Source organism: Musca autumnalis, unplaced genomic scaffold, assembly GCF_047663935.1.
Source record: "Musca autumnalis isolate F117 unplaced genomic scaffold, ASM4766393v1 scaffold_4, whole genome shotgun sequence".
NCBI lineage: Eukaryota > Metazoa > Arthropoda > Insecta > Diptera > Muscidae > Musca > Musca autumnalis.
This window is the reverse complement of record NW_027411977.1, coordinates 202,699,906-202,721,382: the sequence shown is the minus strand read 5'-3', so window position 1 is coordinate 202,721,382 and position 21,477 is coordinate 202,699,906. Positions and strand designations below refer to the sequence as shown.

Genomic DNA, 21,477 nt, shown 5'->3' with positions numbered 1-21,477 from the left:
TCCGAATCTATGTTTGCTTCCCGGAACGATCGTACATCCAACACGCTCGATGAATGTCTTCCATCTATCACAACATGATCAATTTGATTACTTGTTCTTTGATCTGGAGACAGCCAGGTGTTCTTATGAATATCTAGATGCTCAAATCTGGTACTGTTAACTACCAAGTGGTGTAGGGTATCATATAGTCGGCCCTTCCTGACATTGATTATTTCATTGCTGGTTTTTAGTTTAAAAAATTTTCACTGAAAAAGTTGTTTTTTTTTACTTTATATGTTTGACGCATTAACACAACGAACACCGACATTATTAAAATCCCCTAAATTAAATGCAATTTTGTATTACATTTACATTATTTACTAACAAATTTTTAACGATGCTGTGATGCAGGGAAAGCAATTTTGAACCACAACTTTTAGATTACAATATTAAAATTTCAGAGTAAAAACCATTACCACCAACGACAAAAACAACAACCTACCATTTTTATAGTATAACAACAATAACAAAATATTTCTTTTGTTCTACGAAATGAACTCTTGGAAAAAATACAGAAGAATGAAACTTGCTCCGACCATTATGAAACACAAATGAAATTTCCATAATACATGCAATGCATGTTGAGGTTGGTTTATGCAAATTGCCAATTGCAACTTTTGCATCCATTCAACAATTCCCTGCTAAAGTGCACTGCACTTACTCTGACCAAGGTCCTTGGAAAAAAATGTTGAACAAAAGTGTTTATTGTTGTTTTTGTTGTTGCTGAAATGTTTATGCAACAATAACCATAATGTATAAAAATTATTAATTCATATTCAAACTGTATTAAGAATTTAAGGAACTCTCTACTTGGGTGTGTGTCTGTGTTTGTGGGTCACAGTTCCCAAATGTGCCATGTGGGTGGATAGTGTAGTAACATTCTGGATGAACTCAACAAATATGAAAGCTTCTAAATGACAGTTTGCTAATAGGCTATAGTTGAATGAAGCCAACTGTGTGTTTCCTCATACCAGTACCCAACAAAACGATAGAAGCCAAAGATTATGTTCACCCTTATTTCTAGAAAAGGTCTTAGGTATCACCCTTTACTTTATAGAAAAGGTCTTAGAAGAAGAAAAGCAAAGGGTCCCTTGGTCCTTACACACATATTTTCGCAATACTGCCGATTATAGCTCTGTTGGTGGATGACAAATATTAAAAAGTTATATTGCTTTAAAAATACATATATAAAATATATCGTCTGCTCCGTCGGAAAAGGTCGTAAGTCCACTTTTTTTGGAAATCGCGTTTTTGTTACAGGATGATAGTACACGTCAAAACACGTCGTATGATATAAAGAAAATGGTAGTATGCCGCGTTTTTCTATATGTTTTGCCCCTGTCGGAAAAGGTCGTAAGTCCACAAGAAAATGTATACTTTAAAAGAATACTACACCTAATGCAGTTCAGATATAATGTTTAACGTCATCCATGGTTGGGGTACAATGTAAAGAACTAGGCTTCACCTTTGGATGATAATCGGATGATATCTGGCGGAGCCTTTGGACCAAACTTTTGAACAAAAATGTGATAATTAATATTGCAACGAAATTTTACATTTGAAATCTATAAGCGAACTGATTATTAAAGACGGACTTCTGGCCTTTTCATTGATACAAATTGGGATGCTGTATGTGTTCAAATACCTCATATATTAAAAAAAATGTAAAAAAACAAAATTTTTACAGTTTTACTGTCATCTTACTTAACTTTATTAACTGGTAATTTGTGGTTTCTCTAGGGACATTTATTCATATAACGAGATTAGTTCGTATTCTGAATTGAATAAAGTAATACCTTCTAACGGACGGGTAAGTGCAATGTTTATATTATTAAATGATTCCAAAAAAAATAATTGATTGAAATGTTATTAAACTAAGAAGACATAATGGTTTTTGCTAACAAAGAGCAGTATGAATTTGGAATGGAATTAGACGATGGTGTCATGGATCTAGTTTCCTATGGTTTTCACGGTGATTTCGAAAGCTATGATGATAAACTTCCTAAGCCCAGGAAGACATTACATGCCGAAGATTCTACATGGTTTACAGACAAAAACAAAAAACCCCAATCGAAGAATAAATACCAAATTTCAGCCATTTCTGAGAAATATTGAGGCCACACCTTCAAAATACCGGAAATCGGGAGGTACCGTTCTAGAAGTAATAGAAACTTCTATACCAAATCACGAAGACCTATCTTTAAAATTGCGAGCTGTATCTTTATTTCAAAAGACGGACAGACGGTCATAGTTATACTGACTTAGAATTTTACTGTGATCAAGAATATATATAATTTATAGGGTCTCCGCTGAATATATCGATATGTTACAAACTTAATGACAAATTTAATTATACCCTCCATATTATGGTGGAGGGTATAAAAATCTTCAGAAATGTTGGTGTCGATATGCAATTTTAACATACCGCCAAATAACTGATGACTTGAGGCATGTCGACTGTGTCCACCTTCTTAAAATGTATCTTATATACCTGATGATACTATAGCTATCGATATGTTGCCTTCTAATCTAAATACGTGCTTTCCAATAAGACCAAAGCATCGTTATGCATAACATCTGGTATTTCCATTGATTTGTAGCATATTTAAGAAACTGGGGGTGGTCGGGTCTTATTGCTAAAATATGTAGCCAGGATTGGGGAAACGGAATCGTTCGTAAGTTTTATATATGTATATAGCGCATTTAAAAATATAGGGCACAGGTGTAACCCGCTCCTCCGAGATTCAAAAAAATATATAGCCTACTTCCACCAAGGGACATCCCTGTGCATAATCTGAAATTGAAAATTACATGGAATAAGTACTTAGGGTCGGAGATTCAACAACGTTTGCCTCGCATATTAATTTTCTGCCCGATTTTTTTTAAAACTTTAGCAGAAAATCGTTTTTTAAAAAATAGGGCCTGCCCCCGCCCCCTTCCAAATTCAGGGCATATTTTCACTCCGATTGTTCCTTGTATATTCTCTGAAAATTTCAAAAAAATCGGTTCAGCCGTTTTTAAGTCTATGCGGAACATACAAACATACACACATTGTCTTTTATATATAAGATTTCACCCAAAAGTTTTGGTCCATTAAAGCCGCTAATAATTATCTCATCACCATGTTAAATTGCAAGCTTATTCTTTTTCTTAAACTCAAATCACCTTTAAAATTTCGCTCCGATCGGAATATTACTGCGATCTACATGACGGCTACAAAGTCGGGTAAAAATTGTGTGTTCGGCCCATTTCACACCTTTCGATCATAACCAACATCTAATGGGGTCACTTCTGGTCGGAACCCGACCTCTCCACAAAATTTCGTGACGATCGGTCCAAAATTGAGGCCTGGAGTTTTATTACAATTGTTAATGGATGGACGGACATACATAGCTAGATCGCTTTATCTCGCCAAGATATAAAAAAATGGCAAGGGGAGGGGGTCTACGACGAATACTTCGCGATGTTACACGAATATTGGACAAAACAAACTTATAATACCCTTTCCACATTGTTTTGTAAAGTATAAATATTTTATACTAGCAGACCCCGGTCCGCGTTGCTGGTCCGTCGTAATGAGTTTTATGGCCTGTTTCACTAAGACGATTCGAATACAAATTCGTTCGAACTACTACCAAATTTCTGTTTTTTGAAAAATATTTGTTTCATTTTTGTTTTCAATCAAACAATTATTTTATTCAACAACGGGAGTTTAGTAGTAATTCGATCGATTTTGAATTCGAATCGTCTTAGAGAAACAGGCCACTAATGACAACTTTTTATCGACTTTATGCTTGAAAATTAAAAAATAGGTATTTTCTACCTCACTTCTTCGGTCTATTGTCAAACCGAGAAGGATTTTTTATCTGTAACCTTTCTTTTCTCTTACGGACTTTGTCGGATTTTTTCGCCAATTTATGCTTTTTAGGATTTATTATCGTCCATGTCCCCGTCTTTATCCTAAAGCGATCTAATTTTAAAAGTTAAGAAGTGGTTAAATCGAATTCTCCCGCTTATTGAGACTTATATGTTTTAGCTTTTCATGGCTGATGGACCGTTGAACCTCACCATAATTTGTAAATATATAGTTTATCTTGATCGGGGGCGCAACCACCGTTGTCTCGAAAACTAATTTGCAACCCGATGCACTCATAAGTTTAGCAAATATAGCGATTATATAATAATAGGCCCCGAAATTCGTCTACAAATATATAGCATTTTGTACCACGGGACATTCCTGAACATTTTCTGAATATTAGGTTCAGTAGTTTTGGAGAAATAATGTTTTGAAAAGAGTGGGCGTGGTCATCAGTTTTCAAGATATAACATATTAAAAAAAGTAGGCCTGGTCCGGTATCTTGGCTCCAAATATGTACCTAGGGTGCACACAACTTCATTGCCTACATTTGGCTTATATATAGCGTTTAACAGAAAGGCATGGGGAAGGTGCCCCACCTCTTCCGAAATTCATAATATATACATAACAACGGCAAACATTGAGCTTTTGTCGCAAATTTTATGGAAATCCCTTCAGTAGTATTGGAGTTATGATATATTAAAAAAACAGGCGTGTTCGGGCCTATAGGCCCTAAAGAAGTACCTAGATTGTAGATCAATCCGTAAATTTTTAATCCGATACATGCATAATTTTTGAAAATATAACGTTTTTAAAAATATCACATAGTGGAGGTACCCCGCTCCCTCTGGAATTCAATAAAAAATTTAACCTGTTTTCGGGGGGCGTGGTAAACTTTTCTTTCCAAAAAACCTAAGTTGGGTTATGACAGCATTTGATTTTTATTCATAAAGGTAAGGCGTTTTTTTCAAATATGTCCCCTTCAAAATTCAAGAAAATATGCCCGTACATTCCCTGACATTTTCAGGAAAATCGGTTCAGTAGTTTTGTAGATGTAACATATTTTAAAAAGTGGGTGTGGTCAAGTCATTGGATCCTAAAAAAGTGGGTAAGGTCTTCCGAAATAGATACATTCGTAATTATTGTAAATATAACATTTTTAAAAGAGTAGGGTATAGGGGAAGTACCCCGCCCCTTCCGTAATTCAACTGAATTTGTAGCCTAATTTAAGCGGGGGTCATCCTTGTACATTCCCTGGCAATTTCAGGAAAATTTTTGTAGAAATGGTAAAAATTGAAAATTGAAAAAAGTGGGCGTACATTTTCTTTGCATAAAAAATATCGAAATCGGTCCAGCCGTTCTCAACTGATGCCATGACCAACGAACGACAATTGATTTTTATTTTTAAAGATTTAAAAGTTTAAACAAATCGCGATTTCCTTGAAAATCCCTTCAGTAGTTTTGTAGATATAACCTAATTAGAAAGTGAGCGTGGTCGGATTTTAAGTCCCAAAATAAGTACGTAAGGTTGGAGACACAATCGCCATTGACTCGTAAATAGATTCCGAAACCGATACATTCGTATTTGTTGCAAATATTGCATTTTTACAAAAATAGGGCATAGGGGAAGTACCCGCCCGATCCGAAAGTCAAAAAATATGTAGCCTATTTTTATCGGGGACCAACCCTGTACATTCGCTGAAAGTTTCAGGAAAATCGATTCAGTAGTTTCGTAGATATAACATATTTAAAAAAGTGGGCGTTGTCCAGTCTTAATGCCCCAAATAAGCACGTAAGGTCGGAGACACAATCGCCATTGACTCGGAAATTAATTTTCAAAGCGATACATTTGTAATTGTTGCAAATATTGCATTTTTACAAAAATAGGGCATAGGGGAGGTAAAGTGGGCGTGGCCAATTTTTCTTTGCATAAAAACCTAAACTGGACTATGACTAACATTTCCACAAAAAATTATCCAAATCGCTCCAGCCGTTTTCAACTGATTCAATTACCAACAAACGACAATTGAGTTTTATATATAAAGATTAAAAACGTCCGTAAATTGTAGGAAAAGGTCGTAAGTCCCTACAAAAATACAAAACTGTACAAGGAAAAGGTCGTAAGTCCAAAGACATCCAATTATCTCCCAAACTCGCGGAATTTTATCAAACAAAGTACAGGTATTGAAGCGGAATAAATATATGTAGAATTCTGTTTTTACCAACATTATAAAATCTTTAATACCGAAAGCGCTGGAATGTTTTTTCTTCCTCCTGAAAAATTTATTGAGAGGGACTATATAACAAGTAAGCAAAGTTTATAGTCGGACGGGGCCGACCATGTGATACCATACACCACTGCCTACCCAGGGGCAAATCAAAGTTCCTTTATGGAACAAATAAGCTTATTGTAAGAAATAACTTTGTCGATTCTGCCACCATATCACATTAAGCTTAGGACCTACAGTTTATCGCCGAGTCCGAATGGCGTGTCCTAAGACACCACTTTTAGAGAAGTTTTATATGGCTGAATACTCAGAAAATGTCGCCAACATTACTGAGGTGTGTTTTGCCACCGTTGAAAGTTTGATGTTACCTCGACGGGGAATCGAATCCACAACATTCTGCGTACAAGGCGGATGTGAAGTTGAAATATAGTTCCACTCTATGGAATAATATTAGAAACGAAGATACGTAATGATTTTTTTTGCTTTGAGCATATATAAATGTCTCAGAAGTCTATTCATCAAAAATCAAAAAATAATAGGGTGCCACCGTGGTGCAATGGTATGCACACCCGCCTTTCACGCTAAATGCCCGGGTTGGGTTCCTAGGCCAAGCCACATGCAAAATAAGTAATGATGGCGACATTTTCTGAGAATTTCATCCATGAAAACCAGGAGACACATTATTGCAATTTGCATAAGGGTAAAGGGTTAGTAGTTATTTTTCCATATGTAGGCACCTTTGCTGGTATATGCCCTCCAAGAATTAAACTATGGACCAAATTTTAAATTTTTATATTTTTCATACAAAAGTAATGGTCCATTTAACCCACTAGATAAGACAAAATTGTAGGCATGTTCTTCGACTTAAACTCTTACATCGTCCAAAATCTCATGACTGTTGATCTATAATTGCGACCTCTAGCGTGCTTCAGATTGCACTACAAACAAATAACTATATACATATATATTAGGCTTTAAGTCTGTTATCTGAGCACGTAAATCAACATAATAGGCATCAATGGAAAGGTCAAGAAATGACCTTCCAAATGTTATTTATGTGGGCGGATTGTATTTTCCAGGAATACATATACATATAAGCTGTATATTAAAATTTTTCACATAAAAGTTGTGGTCCATTTAACCCTCTAAATATTATCGGATCATCATTTCAAATTGCAAGCTTCTTCTTTGTCTTATCCTCTTACCTTAGTTAAGTTTGAGGCTATCGGACCATTATTGCGACCTACAGAGTAGCTACAAAATCGGATAAGAATTATGTATTTGCAAAATTTCATGACAATCGGTCCATAATTGCGGCCTGGAGTTTGATTACAATTTATTTATACACATCTAAAAATCGCTATATCTCGTCGAGATATGAAGATTGGTATACTACATTGGGGGTCTAGGACCGATATTTCGCGGTGTTACATGAATTTTTCCAAAACAATCATATAATACCTTTTCCACATAGTGGTGTAGAGTATAAAAACTGGTTAATTGTCTTCATTACTGAAGGAAAAACTCGTTATTAAATTTTAGAATATATCTATATTCATATTTATGTAGGGTAACATATGTATATTCGGTCCCGCTTGACTTTGATCATTTCCTAACAGTTTTTGATTAACTGTTTGGGATGATCATATTCCGTTGATTAGAGTATTTGCTCAGACTCCACATATTGAATCAATCAGTAATAATTATCGAACACTCATCTCATGTGATTTGCTACTTCTCGGCATTCTTATCAGAAGATGCAGTTCACAGCGTTCACAGAAATGATAACAGTACAGCCTGGGGTATTTTTTTAAATAAAATATTATTTTTTTCAATATTTTTATTTTTGTGTTGCAAAAATACCTCAACAGTTTGATTTTGTGTCTTGACTTGAACAGTGTTTATTTCGGTGATCTGTCTAGCATTTTCCATTGGGACATTAAAATGTTTCGTCTGTTCGTGTCATGCCTTTTCGCGTGTTATATATTCCTCTCATTTTGTGAATTATCAAAATGCGAATTTGAATTAAATGTAGAATCTCAAAATTTTAAAGATCACGAATCTAATGTTTATCGGATGCAAGAGATTGTTCAAAATTTAAATTATGATATAGCGGAATTAAAAAGATCGTAAGTAAATATAAAATTGAACAAAAAACAGAAATACTATATACCACGAGCTTTGCAGGGGATATAAAGAGGGAAGCGACTTTTCTGAATAAGGCAAGCTCAATGATATGCGACCATATATACTGTTTCTAAATAAATTAAAAAGACGTTTCGAAGGTATAGATTCTTCAAGGAAGTTCTACCATTGTGTAGAATAGCTCTATTATGTTCTTCTATGCTATAGAAGAACTCTATGGAAATATTTTATCCAATAGAAAACCCATACCAATATAATGGTCTTCCATTCTACGGAGGTCTTCTATTCTATAGAAGGCCACTACGGAGGTATTCTATTCTATAGGAGACCCCTATGGAGGTCTTCTACTCTTTAAGAGACCCCTACGGCTGTCTTCTAATCTATAGAAGACCCCTACGGAGGTCTTCTATTCTATAGAAGACCCCTACGGAGGTCTTCTATTTTATAGAAGACCCCTACGGAGGTATTTCTTCTATTCTATAGAAGACCCCAACGGAGGTCTTCTATTCTATAGAAGACCCCAACGGAGGTCTTCTATTCTATAGAAGACCCCAACGGAGGTCTTCTATTCTATAGAAGACCCCAACGGAGGTCTTCTATTCTATAGAAGACCCCAACGGAGGTCTTCTATTCTATAGAAGACCCCTACGGTGGTCTTCTGTTCTATAGAAGACCCCTACGGAGGTCTTCTATTATATAGGAGACCACTACGAAGGTCTTCTATTCTATAGGAGACCCCTATGGAGGTCTTCTACTCTTTAAGAGACCCCTAAGTTTGTCTTCTTTTCTATAGGAGACCCCTATGGAGGTCTTCTACTCTTTGAGAAACCCCTACTGTTGTCTTTTATTCTATAGAAGACCCCTACGGAGGTTTTCTATTCTATAGACCCCTACGGAAGTCTTCTATTCTATAGAAGGCACCTACGGAGGTCTTTTATTTTATAGAATACCCCTACGGTAGTTTTCTATTCAATAGAAGACCCCTAAGAAGGTCTTCTATTCTATAGAAGACCCCTACGGAGGTCTTCTATTCTATAGAAGACCCCTACGGAGGTCTTTCTTCTATTCTATAGAAGACCCCTACGGAGGTCTTTCTTCTATTCTATAGAAGACCCCTACGGAGGTCTTATATTCTATAGAAGATCCCTACGGAGCTCTTCTATTCTATAGAAGATCCCTACGGAGGTCTTCTATTCTATAGAAGACCCCTACGGAAGTCTTCTATTCTATAGAAGACCCCAACGGAGGTCTTCTATTCTATAGAAGACCCCAACGGAGGTCTTCTATTCTATAGAAGAACCCAACGGAGGTCTTCTATTCTATAGAAGACCCCAATGGAGGTCTTCTATTCTATAGAAGACCCCTACGGTGGTCTTCTGTTCTATAGAAGACCCCTACGGAGGTCTTCTATTATATAGGAGACCACTACGAAGGTCTTCTATTCTATAGGAGACCCCTATGGAGGTCTTCTACTCTTTAAGAGACCCCTAAGTTTGTCTTCTTTTCTATAGGAGACCCCTATGGAGGTCTTCTACTCTTTAAGAGACCCCTACTGTTGTCTTCTATTCTATAGAAGACCCCTACGTAGGTTTTCTATTCTATAGACCCCTACGGAAGTCTTCTATTCTATAGAAGGCCCCTACGGAGGTCTTTTATTCTATAGAAGACCCCTACGGTAGTTTTCTATTCAATAGAAGACCCCTAAGAAGGTCTTCTATTCTATAGAAGACCCCTACGGAGGTCTTCTACTCTATAGAAGACCCCTACGGAGGTCTTCTATTCTATAGAAGACCATTACGGAGGTCTTCTATTCTATAGAAGACCCCTACGGGCGTTTTCTATTCTATAGAAGACCCCTACGGGCGTCTTCTATTCTATAGAAGTCCCCTACGGTCGTTCTTCTATAGGAGACCCCTAGGGGGTCTTCTATTCTATAGAAAACCCCTACGGACGTCTTCTATTCTATAGGAGACCCCTACGGACGTCTTCTATTCTATAGGAGACCCCTACGGACGTCTTTTATTCTATAGGTGACCCCAGGGACGTACGCAGGATTTCATTTCGGGGGGGGGGGGCCAACTTGACCAAAAATAATGAAAATTAAAAATGTTATGTATCGTTACGTAAAGCTATTTTAAAGGGTTTTTTGATGATTTTATGCACGAGGGGCACTAAAAACCTTCTGGTCTAGGCAACACGCAGTGTCGCCAAACGTCATTTGACATTTTTTTGGAAAGTTTGTCAGTGTTTAGCCTAAGCATACTCAGGACAGTTTGACATACGAGTACGACCATTTGTTGTGTTGTTGTGGCTATTAGCATAAGTTTTAAAAATATCGTCACTAATATGGATTTTGGAAATCCGTTTGGTGAAAGAACTTCCATGCAAAAAGTGCGAATATGTCGAATAGATATATACTGTGTTTGGAGGATATAAACAGTTTGACCCGAACATAACGCCGTTTCTTCTTTAAAGTGCATATATTACACACTAATTTCCGTGCCATTAAAAAAATTGTGTATTATTGTAAGAAAAGCCAAGCAACATTAAACAATTTTCAACGGTGGCAAAATACCCCTCAGTAATGTTGGCGACATTTCCTGAGTATTTCAGCCATGTAAAACTTCTCTACAAGTGGTGTCTTAAGGCACGCCGTTCGGACTCGGCGATAAACAGTACGTCACATATCATTGAGCTAATATGAATCGGGGTGCACTCATTGATATGAGAGAAGTCTCCCTTGTCCCATCTGGGATGTTTGTGGAACAATTATTACTTGCAAAAAAACACCAAAGCTTTACTATTTTACCAGAAGTGATAAAGCCAACTAAGCTATATCCCGAAAAAAATAGGATGAGTCGAAAAACTCCGTCTGATACATCAATGGTTTCCAACAACCAATCACTTCTGTCGGCACAGCGAAGGCAAAGTTATGAAAATTCATAATTTTTGATTTCTGGAAAACAAGAAAAAGTAGCAGTCGGGTTTGCCTACATATATAGGCATATAGAATATGGACTACATAGCCAATTTTTGTTCTGTAAATTATAAAGCCAGGAAGTTTCCGAATTTTGTCTCCATTTTTGGACGTATAAATTTTCCGACATTACTTCGAAATATATACAACTTCTCGATTATTGGCGTTAAAGCAAAATTTATTTGAAGTTGTTCTATGTGAAGTAAAGATTGAATAGCTTTTTTAGAAGCAGTCTACGCAGTGTCATGATAAATGCATTCCGTTCTTCATATTTTGACAATGTCCGATTTGAATCCATTTCATAAAATTTTTACATTTTAGCAATGTTTAGATTTATAATAACTTTTTGCAAAGAAAATTCTCAAGAACACCAGAATCAATTTATTTCATGGTATTTTAATTATTCAGCAAAATGTTTGTATCCAAAAAGATAATCATAGGTGCAAGAAATATCAGACTGTATATTTGTTGGTAGCCAAAATTAGTTAATTCATGAGTGCAAGTAACTATGTCTTTTTAAGTGAAAGAAGTCATGATTTTTACAAGGGCATGGTGCAGCTAGGATGAAATCAATTTTAGATGTTTATCACTTATTTTGCATGACTCTATGCAAGAAGCGTTTTAAGATGTTTTTGGGTATTTTTAAGTAATAAAAGCTAACTTTCTAGATTAAAATTATTTGATTTTTATTTGCACTCAGTCGATTTTTAAAATGATTTATTTGAGATATTCCATTGTTTTATATTCATTATACTTCAATTTCATTAACCCACTTAGCGCAGGGTAATATACGAGGGTAATATAGGTGTATCCTTACATGTCAATCCCTTGGTTTTTGATTGAGAAAATACTCTTAATGTATTCCTAATAAATCCCTGACTTTATATGATTCTAACATTTTTGATTAAAATTTTTCATCAAAAGTAGAAAATTACAAAAAAGTCGATTTTTTTTAATACCTTGTGTTTTTGGCCAATTTCGTGAAAATGCGTAGGTAAAATGAAGCGTTATCTGCGTGAAATTACTGATAACAGACAATACTATAACAAAATGCAAAAAATCCCACAAAAATATCCGAAAAACAAAAGTTTTACGTCAATTTTTGCAACCATTTTTTGTGGCGTTTAAACGACCAGTGGCTTTATCTGGGTTAAGACTATCGAACTATTATAAAACAACTGTTTTTTCAAACAAAAATGTTCTACAAAAACATGAGTTTGTTAGTAATTTGAAAGAAATTAGAGAAATAGGCCATAAATATTAGGCGTTACGAAATAAGTCCCCAATGAAATAAGTCGCCAAACTGAAAATGAAATAAGTCCCCAAATTTGGGGCGTTATTTCACAATGAAATAAGTCCCCAAAAATTTAAATGAAATAACTCCCCAACGAAGTGAAATAACTCCCCAAAATAAAATGAAATAACTCCCCAAATTTGGGGACTTATTTCATTATGAAACAAGTCCCCAATTTTAAAAATGAAATAATTCCCCAAAAAATTTCATCGATTGTTATGTTTTTTTTTTTTTGTTCGTATGCAGCAAAAATAGTAATTGATAACATATACAGTTATACAACATCAATTTAGATACAAATTTTCTAGGCAACAAGGCCACTTGAAGGCGTTATTTTGTTCTGCAATTGAGTTATTTTTCAAAGATTTTATTTTCATCTGAAAAGCAAACTTTTCGAATTTCCTCTTGGAAAATATTTACTTTTGGTACCACATTTGTACACATGCCGTTTCTCTCATATATTATCCAAGTTAAAAAGATTTTCACCGTTATCTTACCGTTTTCCAATAACTCTGTTGACTTATCTATTTCACTGTCTTTCATAGGAATATTTTTTTTAATAAAGATAAATGTTCAATACTTTGAAATATTAAGAATTTGAATCTAAATTGTTTTGTTGTGAAAATAGGTTGATATTTTGGTATGAAACCAAAATTCGCGCGAATTTTTAACTTGATACCAAGACACGTCCTTTTTCCCACAAACAACTACTCGTACTACAATTCATCGAAAACGATTTACTTTCACAATCATATTTCCCTATGCTTTTAGTTATATATACTCCTTCTTCATTCTAATGATTAAGCTCCATATTTTTTTGTTAAACAAACTTTCCATCTTCCACATTCACTCTTGATTTGCAACCTTTTATGCTGCAAATGCAGGTGTTGTGTGTAAATCATTTTTGGAATATATAATACCTTCGAACTTTTTTCTCAGCGGCAATAATTTCGACTTCCATACTAATCAGTAGACGCTCTTCAAAAAACTACTTGATAAGCAATAACTACATGAGAAAGCACAACGACTGCGTGGTAAGTCCAGTGGGATATAATTTGCAATTTTAGAAAAATGAAATAAGTCCCCAAATTAATTTTTGGGGATTTATTTCATTTCTAAATTTGGGGAGTTATTTCATAATGAAATAAGTCCCCAAAATTTTGTATGAAATAAATCCCCAGAAAAATGAAATAAATCCCCAAAAATTTAAATTATAGTTGTTGTTGTTTTGTGTATAAAATTTTGGGGACTTATTTCATTTTCAGTTTGGGGAGTTATTTCATTGGGGACTTATTTCGTAACGCCTAAATATTAATTAGAAGTTACCACAACTCTTTTAAATACTCTTTTCCAAATGGCCTGAGGTCTGAAATCAATGAAAAATCCGCGCTTAATAGATTTTAACTTATTCCATATCCTCAAAATGCATGCTTGCGAATCAATTTTTAAATTAATCGAAAAATCAATTCAAAATACATTCCATGAAATGTATATTTATCCACTACAAAGAACTAATGCAAAATGTGTGCTTAAGAAGCAAATTAGACAGTATCCTCACTGCACCATGCCCCTGTAAAAATCAAGACTTCTTTCACGTAAAAATATGTAGTCCGAAATCACTTGCACTCATGATTCAACTACTTCTTTGGCTACAAACATTTTGCTGGGTATGATCAAAAATGTGACTTCGATAAAAGCGCAAAAGTTTTGCACTTTTGTTCAGACGATATCTGAAAGGTTCATTTTGGAAGTGGAGCTAATTTTGGAAGTCAAACTAGTTGGTCGGCGTAAGATTTAGAGCTTTTGGACCAATCCTGTTATAACCATTGACTCACCCACGAAAAATACAATATCGCTGTAAACAAGACCTCAAGTGAATCGATCTATATTCGAACCTACTGTAGGTCTCGAAAAAATCGAATTGGACTTTGCTCAAGATTTTAGAGAAATATTTTGAAGTCTGGCAAGGGAAGTGCCAAAATATTACGAGATCCAAATTTTGGACAAAATCTGTAGATCTGTTCGAGGGTTATAATGGTTAGGGAAATTGCAGTCATGACATTGTTTTATAAGGAGACAATACAGTCAGTGAATTGCCCAATTTGAATTTCTATATCTCAAAAACAGTTTTCACTGCTAAAACATTTTTTAGTTCCATTTGGATAGGGCTTGTGGTTTTCCTGCAAAACGGTCAAAACCTAAAATACCCTTAAAATGCGTTTTTTTATTTATTTTTTTTTTCATCTATGAACCCAGGTGTAAGCTTCATTCGTTTAAAGTTGTTTCAAGAGCACCGTGATATACAATACAAATAACAGCAGATTTTAATACAATAGCAAATAACCAAAGTTTGAGCATTAATTTCGTTTACGGTTGTTTTCAGCTACAAATACTGATAGGTAAAATTCAGATGGGCATGCTATTTATTGCAGATATTATGTGTGTTCGTTTACTCAAAATTTGTACTAATTGTTACTGGATGTTGTTCGTTTACTCTACAGGCCAATACAAAAGACCTTGGTCGTTTACAAGAAGTTACTGGACTTGTACAAATTTGTACAAATTATTGAGTAAACGAACACACCTATTATCACTTTATGATGCACAACAATAAATTTTTCTCCATTATTTTCTCCCACTATTTAGCAATAAGTTAATACACTCCACGTCAGTAGAATAGAACACCTAAATTTTTGTTAATGTTAGCGTGTTTATCCAAAAACTAATGAATCTACGATTTTAATCTTGTAGGGATTTAAAGCCTATGATGTTCCGTATCAAACACAGAAAAAATTATGTTTCTAGCTTTTCGCGAAATGATTTTCTGATCATTTTTCCGATAGTACTATTAAAAATAGGCATTTATTTTTGGTCATCAGGATAGAACATTAATTTCATTTTCGCGAATTGTGGAGATATTAACGCCGAATTTTCTTTCAGTCGATAAAGCGGGGCTTTCTAATCATTTTTCACCAATAAAACCATATAAATAATTCCGCGGACGCCGAAATAACAGCATAAACGGGTTTAAATTGACAGATAATTGAAACACCTCGGAATATCTATAAGAGTCGCGCAGTTATGTCATATTTCTTCACAATAAGATAGAATATGACACAGACAACCTCGACAGATACAATCGAGTGCTTCGGATGCTGAAATGATGAAACATTTTCAAAATAAGTATGAAAAACGTCAAAATTTCTTATAAAAACCTTGACTTATTCTTCAATAAAATGATTTTTCCGCGAACAAGTCTGCCGTTTAATGTGCTCCACATTTAGAGGAAGATAATCTGATATGCAAACATCGGCTATTTTAATACACTGAGCGAAATTTTAGCACATTTTTCAAATTGAACACGCCCTTTGGACTTTGCATTTTATATGTGTTTTTATTTCGGCGTCCGCAATTCCCCATAGTGTTATGTACCAATAATAATGGACCAGGTTATGCTCTCCATAACGGATTTTACGAATTAGTCGTTTTTTTAACTGTAAAAGCCCCGTTTTCGCGGGAAAACACAGTCATGGAAATTGAGGTTTTAGGTTGCGTAAGTTGCTTTTAAAAAGTACTTAAATTTCGCTCAGTGTATTAAAGTAGCGGTTGTTTTCATATCAGACTCTCTTCCTCTAAATGTGGAGCATATTTCCAAACCTTTAAACGGCAGACTTGTTCGCGGAAAAATCATTTTATTGGAGAAAATATCAAGGTTTTTATAAGAAATTTTGACGTTTTTCATACTTATTTTGAAAATGTTTCATAATTTCAGCATCCGAAGCACTCGATTGTATCTGTCGAGGTTGTCTGTGTCATATTCTATCTTATTGTGAAGAAATATGACATAACTGCGCGACTCTTATTGATATTCCGAGATGTTTCTATTATCTGTAAATTTAAACACGTTTACGCTGTTATTTCGGCGTCCGTGGAATTATTTTTATGGTTTTATTGGTGAAAAATGATTAGAAAGCCCCGCTTTATCGACTGAAAGAAAATTCGGCGTTAATATCTCCACAATTCGCGAAAATGAAATGAATGTTCTATCCTGATGACCAAAAATAAATGCCTATTTTTAATAGTACTATCGGAAAAATGATCAGAAAATCATTTCGCGAAAAGCTAGAAACATCATTTTTTCTGTGTTTGATACGGAACATTATAGGCTTTAAGTCCCTACAAGATTAGAAACGTAGATTCATTCGCTTCGCGATAAATAAGGTAACATTAACAGAAAATTAGGTGTTCTATTCTACTGACGTGGAGTGTATAAAATAGGAATACAAAATATTGATTAAGGCAGTAAATAAATTTTCTAATTGGTTTTCGAGATATACTCCACGTAAAACCCTTGATATGTCGTACATATTGTCCTATGGACACTTCATTTTATGTACTTCTAATCCGCACGATAATGAATTTGTAATCCTTTTGAATACGAATTCCAAAACACAGGCATGGCATAAGGAAGGAATTCAGTTTTACTGGAAGTTTCTCCTCAAAGAGCGTATTCAATCAAAAAATTTTAAATATTTCTTCAGACAGCTTGTTGATAAAGTACATTTTCAGTACAGAATCTTCAGAACAATATCAGTTTTCATTTGAAATTTAAAAAAAAAAATATAGAGAAAAAATCGTAATAATTTGTTAAAGTAGCTCAACAAATTTTGTCGGACCAAACCATTTCGGGGGGGGCCCGGGCCCCCCGTGCCCCCCCCCCCTGCGTACGTCCCTGGGTGACCCCTACGGACGTCTTCTATTCTATAATAGACCCCTACGGAGGTCTTCTATTCTATAGGGGACCCCTATGGAGGTCTTCTACTCTTTAAGAGACCCCTAAGTTTGCCTTCTTTTCTATAGAAGACCCCTACGGAGGTCTTCTATTCTACAGGAGACCCCTACGGAGGTCTTCTATTCTATAGAAGACCCCTACGGAAGTCTTTTATTCTATAGAAGACCCCAACGGAAGTCTTCTATTCTATAGAAGACCCCAACGGAGGTCTTCTATTCTAAAGAAGACCCCTACGGAGGTCTTCTATTCTATAGAAGACCCCAACTGAGGTCTTCGATTCTATAGAAGACCCCTACGGTGGTCTTCTATTCTATAGAAGACCCCTACGGTGGTCTTCTATTCTATAGAAGAAGACCCCTATTATATAGAAGACCCCTACGGAGGTCTTCTATTCTATAGAAGACCCCTACGGAGGTCTTCTACTCTTTAAGAGACCCCTAAGTTTGTCTTCTTTTCTATTGGAGACCCCTACGGAGGTCTTCTATTCTATAGAAGACCCCTACGGAGGTCCTCTATTCTATAGAAGACCCCTACGGAGGTCCTCTATTCTATAGAAGACCCCTACGGAGGTCTTCTATTCTATAGAAGACCCCTACGGAGGTCTTCTATTCTATAGAAGACCCCTACGGTGGTCTTCTATTCTATAGAAGACCCCTACGGAGGTCTTCTATTCTATAGAAGACCCTTACGGAGGTCTTCTATTCTATAGAAGACCCTTACGGAGGTCTTCTATTCTATAGGAGACCCCTACGGTGGTCTTCTATTCTATAGAAGACCTCTACGGGCGTCTTCCATTCTAAAGAAGACCTCTACGGGCGTCTTCCATTCTAAAGAAGACCCCTACGGACGTCTTCTATTCTATAGGAGACCCCTATGGAAAACCCCTACGGAGGTCTTCTATTCTATAAAAGACCCCTACGCAGGTCTTCTATTCTATAGAAGACCCCTACGGAGGTCTTCTCTTCAATAGTCTACTTCAACGGGACCTTTTATTACATTGAAGATCCGGAGGTCTTTTATTCCATAGAAGATCCTAAAGGAACTTTTTCTATGGAAAAGTAAACCTCCATAGAAGACCCCAATGGAGTTCTTTTATTCCATAGATGGTCCCAACGAAGGTCTAATATTTTATTCCATAGTAAACCCCTACTGAGCTATTTCCTTCTATAGACAACCTCATGGATGTCGTCTATTATGTAGGATACACACTCGGGAGCTTCCCACCGATGGAATTCACTCTATAGGAGACGCTTATGGGTTCTTCTACTTATAGAAGACTCCTATTGAGGTTTAGCATTCTATAGAGGTTCCATAAGTAGGTTTTTATTCTATATTAGAACCCTAAGAACCCGTTCACAAACGTTGATTCCATAGAAAATCTCTATGTATATATTATTTTCATATAGATACCACAAGAAGACTTCTAGTCTATAGAAGACCTATTGGAAAGACATCTCTTCTATGAACACCAAGACATAGGTTTTCTGTTCTATAGAAGAAATCTCAGGAGTTTTAAAAGTAGGTTTATTTTACAAAATCCAACTTTCATCTTGTTATCTCTTTGTATCTTTCTTTCAGTTCAACTACACAACACAATGCACTCAAAGAATTGCAGGAAGATAATGGATTGTCGCCAGAGAACTCTGAGGACACCTGCGAACGAATTACGCTATCCTTTAATTCCACACAACGTAAATATAGTGTCGTTGAAGAAAGAATCCTTCTGAAATTGCAAGAAATTAATGACGAACAAATGGATAACCTCAGAACAATTATGAATAGAAAAAACTGCAATGTAGCAGCTGCAGCAGCTCTTCTATCAGCTCCGGTGGTGGAATCTATAACACCCGAAACATTGAAAGAATTTGAAGAAAAATTCACAAATTTAGAAACGGAATTACATCGATATGAAGAGCAGCAAAAATTGTTGCAACAAAAAAATGAAGAACAATTGAAAATCTTAAGGAATATCAATGCTGAACTAAATGGGCATCACGTTGAATTGGAGAATTTTGAAAAGCAACTATCGCCCATGATACAAAATGCCATTGAAGCGGTCGTTACTAGCCAAGGAAAAGACAATGGAAAATTTGGTACTATACCAATGGGTATGGTTATGGCTTTGTCACAAAATAAAAAGAAAGTTTAAAAAATAATGAAATTTTGTTATCATTTTTAAATAAAACAAGTGATTTTTTACTATGTGACATGAAAAACAAACGAATATAGATAATTATCTAACTAATTTTTTGCGTCACCCACAAAAATCGGTAAAAAACGATATTAATCAGTAAGGTAGCGAACAAAAAAGTAATCGCAAAGTTCTGCCTATTGCAAGTGTGCTATCAACTTTTATTTAAACACTTCATTCATAATTTTTAATTTTACAGATTGTTTGTCAATAACTCAAAAAAATGAGCTAGAGAATCCAGAAAATTCTAAATCTAAAACCTAATCCCAACGCTTTAAAAGTTTAGAACATTTCTAGGTAAAATATCATGGAATACATTACATGCTTTCAAAGGACTTTCTCACTAATCATAAGGCTAATGTACTAATTCCTTTAAAGGAAAAGAACATCCAAAATAGATTTTTAAAGAATCTAGGCTAACCAACACTAGGTTTAAAATATTGTTGCATATCATAGTCAGCCGTTCCATATTGACTCTATAACTGAGTCAACTGTGGCTAGCCAAAAAGGCGAGATGTGGACCAAAAACTTTGAAAAACTTAATTTTACTTATTTATACACCAATTGCTGTTGCTAAGAACGAAAAGCAAAATACTCCAAAAAAGCCATCACATATTAACTCAAAAATACATTTACCACACATAACATTTTTATACCCTCCACCATAGTATGGAGGGTATATTAAGTTTGTTTTTCCGTTTGTAACACATTGAAATACTCATTTGCGACCCTATAAAGTATATATATTCTTGATCAGGGTAAAATTCTGAGTCGATCTGTGCACTTCCGTCCGTCCGTCTGTGGTAATCCACAAAAATGGAGATAGAACGCTGAAATTTTGGGAAAATACGTCGTTTGCAGGCAGGTCAAGTTCGATGATGGGCTATATCGGTCCACGTTTTGGTATAGCCCCCATATAACGGTACCCCCGATTTACGGTATTTTGACGTTTTTAGCTACATTTTCAGACCGATTTGGCTATAATTTGACATTTAGGGTTCTTAAGGGTCAAAAAACATATATAACAAAACTTGTGGACATAGGTCCACGTTTTGGTATAGCCCCCATATAACGGTACCCCCCGATTTGCGGTATTTTGACGTTTTTAGCTACATTTTTAGACCGATTTAGCTATAATTTGAAATTTAGGGTTCTTAAGTATCAATAAACTTATATAACAAAACTTGTGGACATAGGTCCACGTTTTGGTATAGCCCCCATATAACGGTACCCCCCGATTTGCGGTATTTTGACGTTTTTAGCTACATTTTTAGACCGATTTAGCTATAATTTGAAATTTAGGGTTCTTAAGTATCAATAAACTTATATAACAAAACTTGTGGACATAGATCCACGTTTTGGTATAGCCCCATATAACGGTACCACCGATTTGCGGTATTTTGACGTTTTTAGCTACATTTTCAGACCGATGTAGCTATAATTTGACATTTAGGGTTCTTAAGTATCAATAAACTTATTTAACAAAAGTTGTGGCATAGGTCCACGTATTGGTATAGCCCCCATATAACGGTACCCCCCGATTTACGTTATTTTGACGGGTTTAGCTACATTTTCAGACCGATTTAGCTATAATTTGACATTTAAAGTTCTTAAATGTCAATAAACTTATGTGACAAAATTTGTGGACATAGGTCCACGTTTTGGTATACCCCCATATAACGGTACTCCCCGATTTACGGTATTTTGACGTTTTTAGCTACATTTTCAGACCGATATAGCTATAATTTGACATTTAGGGTTCTTAAGTGTAACTAAACTTATATAACAAAAGTTGTGGACCTAGGTCCAAGTTTTGGTATAGCCCCCATATTACGGTACCCCCGATTTACGCCATGTTGACGTTTGTATCTACATTTTCAGACCGATTTAGCTATCAATTGACATTTAGGGTTCTTAAATGTCAAAAAACTTATATAACTAGTGGACATAGGTCC

General features: G+C 35.4%; 1 protein-coding gene across 1 annotated transcript; it reads left to right on the top strand.

The window, feature by feature from the left end:
• Positions 1-7,984: 7,984 nt before the first annotated feature.
• LOC141401210 (uncharacterized) lies at positions 7,985-19,551 on the top strand. The gene is made up of 2 exons (XM_073981219.1): positions 7,985-8,252; positions 18,910-19,551. The coding sequence occupies exons 1-2, from the start codon at positions 8,068-8,070 to the stop codon at positions 19,478-19,480; spliced, it is 756 nt and encodes a 251-aa protein (XP_073837320.1). The 5' UTR covers positions 7,985-8,067; the 3' UTR covers positions 19,481-19,551.
• Positions 19,552-21,477: the final 1,926 nt, after the last annotated feature.